General features: G+C 53.3%; 1 protein-coding gene across 1 annotated transcript in view; it reads right to left on the bottom strand.

Annotated features, from left to right (window-relative positions):
- Positions 1-377: 377 nt before the first annotated feature.
- LOC107033440 (guanylate cyclase D-like) overlaps positions 378-6,462 on the bottom strand; it is a 37,960-nt gene continuing 31,875 nt past the window's right edge. Inside the window, 3 exon segments of the mRNA XM_072970714.1 lie at positions 378-625; positions 4,484-4,569; positions 6,156-6,250. Of these exon segments, the coding sequence (XP_072826815.1) occupies positions 517-625; positions 4,484-4,569; positions 6,156-6,250 (290 nt within the window). The 3' untranslated portion in view covers positions 378-516.

Genomic DNA, 6,462 nt, shown 5'->3' with positions numbered 1-6,462 from the left:
TCATGTGGGCTCTGTGCACACCCATTTTAGAGATGACAAAACAGAGGCTCCAAGAAGTGGTGTGAGGTGAGCACATGGTCTGGCCACAGTGCCTGGTCCCCATCTTGCTTCTGCCTATGGCAGCTATGCCACTTGGGACAAATGACCTCCTCTCTCTGGGCCTGGGCACCTGGGCTGTCTGGTGGGGACAGTGTTCTCCAGGTAAGGAACAATGAGTTCTCTAATGAGCTCTCAAGAGTCAGAACCATTTGTCAAGAACAAAGCACTGCATGAAAGGAAGAGACTATTTCTATTTTTATTCTTTCTGTGTCTAGAAGCAAGTTTACCCATAGGATTCACACAGGAACACCTCTATTAATATCGCTCTAGGGCACCTTTCAATAAGCGCCTTGGTGGTCACCAGGGAGCTCAGCAAAAGAGTTCTTTGTTGGGAGTGGAGCAGGGAGAGGGCTTGGGGTGTCCAGGCACAGAGGACTCCGGGCTGGTACCCACCCCTGCCGCACTCTGTCCCTCTCCTCATGGCCTGGCCGAGGCCTTCCCCGAGCTCCAGGGCCCAGCTATGCTCTGGCGGGCTTTGGCAAAGGCCACCTTGATTTCTTGGTTTATGAGGTCTTGCCAGGGGTCCCTGGGGGAAAAGGACAAACAAGAATAATAAACCCTGACCCAGAACAACAGTGGTGGCTGTTTAGAGCCCACAGCTGCTTACAAGGATCCCCTTGCTCTCGTTGGCTTCTCCTGACCTCCGCAGCAGCCCTGCCATGGGCAAACCGCTGGTTGTCAGGGGCAGAGTGGAGAGAAGGGGCCCCTGTGTGGAGTGTCACTGTGACAGGTGATGGGAGCCAGTTCCATGGGTACTGCTGCCTGGGTCGTGGCTACACCAAAACATGAGAGGGGCCTTTTGTCTCCTTCCCCTGATTTCCACCAGATTCCCTAAGCATCCCCAAATATAAAGATAAACAACTTCTGCAGATAGGGCAAATATTGAAAGTGAGAATGAAAGCATCTTTAGAAAACTTGACTTAAAAATCTTGTTACAGAAATTAACACAGCCTTGTAAACTTCAATTTAAAAAAAAGAAAATCAAGCTATAGCATACAGTTCAAGTAAAAATTTGGTAACTGCCTTGTAAACAAGTTCCCATCCAGCTGGCCCTTCCTACAGAGATTCTGTGTGTCTACTTGTGTGTCTGCCTGGGGTCCGTGGGTCTGCCTGTCTGTGATCTCATCTCCAAGCATATGGAGGGGTGTATGGTAGTATTTCCACTTGTGTGTGCACCTGATACCCATGACAGGTAGAGTGTGTGTGCACGTGTGGGTGCACTTGTGCGCTCAGGCCCCGGGTGCCCACCTGCTGGATCTGAGCCTGTGGATATGGGATTCTCCCCTGCTGCCCGGAGGCCTGGGAGGCTCCTAGGTCAGGCAGAGCTCGCTGTGGCTAATGTCTGCTCTCCTCCCTCCCTGAACCGAGAAGATGAAAACATTGCTGGCACTTTATAAAGTTTCTGTCCCAGAGTGGAAAAGTCATCCCTGACAGAGCTCAGAATGACAAATACCTGCCAGACCTGCTGGTCCCCAATTCCAGGATGGGGTGGATGAGGCGGGGGACTGGGAGCTGGGCTGCCTAGGGCCTGCACAGCCAGGGCCCTGCAAGGGAGATGGTGGGAGCTCACCTCCCTGGGCATCGAGCATCTGCAGGCCCATCAGCTGGCCAGGCTGTCCTGGGCAAAGTTCCATAAATGCATCAACAAGAAATATCAGGGAGTAACAAGTGCTACGGGGACCCAGTGTGGGGAGATGGGAGGGAGGGTGACAGCAGGGCTCGGATTAGAGTATGTGATGCGATCCACCTCGTGAAGGAGGCAGCATCAGAGCTGAGACCTGCAGGAGAGGAAGGGACAGGCCAGGGCGTTCTAGATATAGGGGGCAGTAAGAGCAAAGGCCCTGAGGTGGGAAGCACTGAGAGTCTTGAGGAGCAGCAGGGAGGCCCTGAGCAGATGGTGCACAGTGGAAGGTGCTGGAAAGCTGAGCTTAAGGGGCAGGTCCAGGAATAACAGAATGGGACCCCAGAGGCAACTTCAAAGAGCTCAGGCTTGAGTCTCGGAGTAGGAAGACCCAGAGAGTATTAAACAGGGAACTTTCATATTAATCATGTTTGTGTTTTACTTAAAATATCACTCTGGCTGCCGTGTGGAGGTGGATGAGGGGAGATGGTGAGGCCTCCTGCAGTTGCCCAAAGAGAGGAGGAGGTGAAGAAGCCGGCAGGCTGGGGGTGTGATGGACTGGAGCTGCAGGACTTGCTGGGGATTCCACGACAGTGTCCAGCTTTCTGACTGAGGGTGGCGAGGCCACCCATGAGAGAATGCTGGTGGAGGGCCAGGCTGCCAGGTGGGCCTGGTGGATCTCCGGTGCCGTGGAAGCTCCAAAAGGAATTGTTGAGGGGTCAGTGTGAGCTACCCGGGGCCTGGAGCTTGGAGGAGGGGCTGGGGGCCAAGGCCCGTGACAGTGTCATCGGTGTGAAGAGAGGAAGGGAGGCCCCAGGGGGGGAGGCCGGTGCAGCCCCAGCATCCATGGCTTGGGGAGAGCAGAGGAGCTGGCAGGGAGCCCAGGGAGCGTGAGCTGGAGAGCAGGTGGCACAGCCAGGGCGCCAAGGAGGCCCGGAGAGCGTGTTTCTAGGAAGAGAGAGGCAGGGGAAATGCTGCGAGCCATCAGGCTGAGAACTAAAACTGCCCACGGAGCTGGTGACATGGGCGGAGGTCACCAGTGACCTCACAGAGCTCTCTGGGCGGTTGAGGGTGGAAGTCAGGCTGCAGGAGCTGGGCCTGGAGTGGGAGGTGAGGAAGTGCAGTCAGAGTCAGCAGACAGGACTTCTGAGAAGTGTGGCTGCCCGTGGAGGCAGAAGTGGGGTGGGCACCCGAGGGCCTTGAGGGCAGAGGACGGCTTGCCCTTGGAGGCCAGAGAGGAGGTTGGAGTAGAGGAGCTCAGTGGATGGGAACAGGATGAGGGGGTGGGTGAGCTGGGGCTGCTGTGGCATGTGGGAGGGCCCAGGGAGAGCAGGGACCTGCCCGAGGTCGCACAGCCAGTCCTGAGCCCTGTCCTCACCCAGCAAGCCATCTGCAAAGTTGCAGGACCCAGGGTTGTGTGGAAGACTTTCTGTGAACATAAGCTGGCTTTGCACCCAGGAGGCTAAAGTGTCCTTATAAAAAGGATGCATCTGTGTGTCCTGTACCCTGGGGGCTTCTCCATACACCAGTGTGTGTCCATCCGTCCCCCTCCTCCTCCCTACCTCGCTGGACTCAGTATGTGTCAGGGAAGGCACTCAGATATGAAGATGAACAGGGCACTGCCTGCCCCAGGCACTGCTCTGCCCGGGCTCCCTGGGGCCCCAGGGGCACCCTGACAGAAGGAAATGGCTGCTCTGACTGCCCGCAGCCCCTGTCCACATCAGTCCTTCCGCTTGGAGGACACATAGCCTGGGCTGTTTAGTGCTAGTCTTTTCCCAGGAAGCCCATGAGTTGCCCACATGCTTCCCATCTTTGAGAAATGAGAGGTGGGTAGCCGGGATGGGCCATCCTGGAAGAGCTGAGAAGGGCTAGTCAGAAGTTCTGATGCGGGAAAGACTCTGGGCCGAAAGATCTGAGGTGGTTGTGCAGTGGGACCCTGCTGGAGCTCTGAACATCCCCAGGGCAGCCTCCCATTGGTGGGATAAGCCTGGGGGCCTGAGGGCCACCTCATCAGTAGGAAACTAATTCTCAGCAATGGACAACACTTGCATGCTCTGCCCTCTGTGGACTGCTCACTGTTGAGTGGAAGGGAGTGAGAAACAGCATGTCGCAGAAAAACGTCTTTGCTTCCTCCACCACCTCACCTGTGTTGCCCTCAGCAAGGGACATGGGGTCACAAAGGACAGAGCACAAAGGAAAGAGCCCAACTGCAGGGCAGGCACAAACTCTCTGAGAATCTGCTTCTTTTGGCTCCTACAATATGAGTGCCCTTTGATCTGTAAATTCCTCATCTGCAGAATTAGTCTGAATGGTGACAAAAGCCCAGTGATATTTATCAACGCATCAACCTGTAACCAGCTCAGGTGGGAAGAATCTACATGCCCTGCCACAAGAGAAAGGCTGAGCTAATCACGGCGCCCGCATGTTGCAATCCCAATGCCATAAGTGTTAGTAAAGTGCTCTGAACAATACAGGAGGGCGCTCAGGATGTTGAGCGGACAGCACAGATCGGAATGAGAAGTTATGGAGGCAGCATGACCTCACCCACAACAGATGCATCAGAAACAGGCTGGCAGGAACCATGCTAAAGTGCTAACCATGGCTGTCTCTCAGGAGCGGAAAGATAGCGATTAATCATTAAAGAATTCTGCATTTTCCAAGTTTTCCCCACTAGGCAGGTAATACTTTCATAATCAGAAAAATAGCAAATGTCAAATTTCAAACAAAAGAGGCCAAGCTTTGGGGGAAACTCCCCTCACTCACCCTGGTTTGATGTCCAAAGGTATGGGGAGGGCTCTGGGGAAGCCCAACTTCCCCACCAGCCAGTAGGTCTCCTCGATGCCCTTCGCCTGGAAGACAGAGGAAAGGGGTTGAGCAAACCTTCACAAACTGAGACCAAGGGTAGAGGCATGTGACTCCTAAGCTCTGGGGACAGCAGCCTAGAGCCTGGAGGCAGATTGGGTCCAAATCCTGGCTCTGTCACTTGCCAGCTGTGGGACCTTGGCCAACTTACTTCGCCTCTCTGTGCCTCAGTTTCCTCAATGCCTCATAGTGTTGTGAAGATTAAATAAGTTAATATTTATCTGTTAGAGACATAAATAAATAATGACTTATGAATGCGGTAACCAGCAGACCTGGCATGCTGAGATCCCAGGATTCTATGATCTGTGATTCTCCCAAACTACTGAAGGATCTGGTGGCCTCCCCTGGGATTGGGGGGCAGCCATCTGGAGTTAGGAGCAAAGAGGACATGAGGGGCACTGGGGGCAGGGCTGGCTGTCCTAGACGTTTCACACCCCACCTTGGCCAGGGGTGGATATTGCCACTTGGATCCCCGGGCCAGCCCAAAGAACTCGAGGTTGGCATGCCGCCCTCCCCAATCCCTCTCTGATCCCCTTCTGTCATCAGAATCCTCTTCCTCAGGACATCTAGCGTCCACTCCCCCAAATAAGACACGCCTGCCCTTACTCCAGCTCACTCTCCCTCAGCCTCCAGAGCAAAGGATTCCACGTATGCCGGCCTTCATAGGCTGTGTGACTTTGGATGAGTCACTGTCCTCTCTGAGCTGTACTCTCCTGTTCTGACATTTCACTGTGTAATGAAGTGAGTCCCGTGGAGCACCCTATTTCTGGGGCCCAGCTGCAGCCCTGGGCCTTTAAATGTCTAGGCTGCTCTAGACTCTTCCAGGCCTGGCTCTAGCTGAGGAATTGGGGGAATGGTATTGAAGGTTACATTTAAAAAAAAGAATGGTATTGAAGGTTAACATTTAAAAAAAGAATACAGAAGTGACAGGCACATCTCTGCATTTTGGTGCTCAGGGGCAAGTAAAAACCATTATCACACCTACTACAGCAGAGGGCTGGCCGTGGGCCTGGTGGGTGCACAGAGAAGGCCTGATAGTTACTGCTGTGGGGATGGAAGAAGAGGGGTACTCCTGGGTCAGGGCAGGCTTCAGTGAGAGGTAAGGTGTGTGCTAGGGTTCTGAGGGATGAGTAGGAGCCCAACAGTGCTATGGAGAAGGCACAGGCTTTGGAGCCACCAGACCTGGGAAACAGCTGTGTGACTTTGGACAAGTCATTTTGCCTCCCTAATTTAATTTCCTAACTATAAAATGGGGACATTGATCCTCCTTTCATTATTTCTGTAATAAATATGGTAATATATGCTGTGCACCAGCATGCCGCCCAGGTAGGTGACTAATAGAAGTAACTTCTCTGCCCTGGCCCTTCTCCTCATGGGAGCCAAATAAAGGAGTAGCTCCTAGGAAGAAATGTTGACTTAGAAGCTGGGGAGTGAAGAAGACACTTAAGGTGATCATCCCCCTGGCAGGCATTTCCTTCAGCTACATCAGTCAGATGAGAATCTCTCCTGCTGCCCACAGAAACTGAACCTCTGGAGACATTTCCCATCAATCCTAGGAAAGAAAGTCTCCCACCTTTAGCTCAGTCTGGCCTCTGATGTCAATTTTGTAGCCCTCATCCAGGCTGAGCGGTGCCTGGACAGTGCTGCTGTGGACATGAGTTCTGTACGCTGAGAAGAAAGGTAGTAGTCAAGTGACCACCTAGCGTCTGGTTAAACTCATTAAAAGCCTCAGTTCCAGCCAGCAATGCACACAATTCTGATTCATGCAATACCCTTCGCCTGGCCCTCTTGTCCTAGTAGATTGTTGGGTGCTAAAATAGGGGTCTCAAGGAAAAGCAAATTACATGGATTGAGTGTTAAGAAGAACTCAAGATGAGGTC

This window comes from Vicugna pacos, chromosome 10, assembly GCF_048564905.1.
Source record: "Vicugna pacos chromosome 10, VicPac4, whole genome shotgun sequence".
In the NCBI taxonomy this organism is placed as follows: Eukaryota; Metazoa; Chordata; class Mammalia; order Artiodactyla; family Camelidae; genus Vicugna; species Vicugna pacos.
This window is presented reverse-complemented; position numbering and strand designations above follow the sequence as displayed.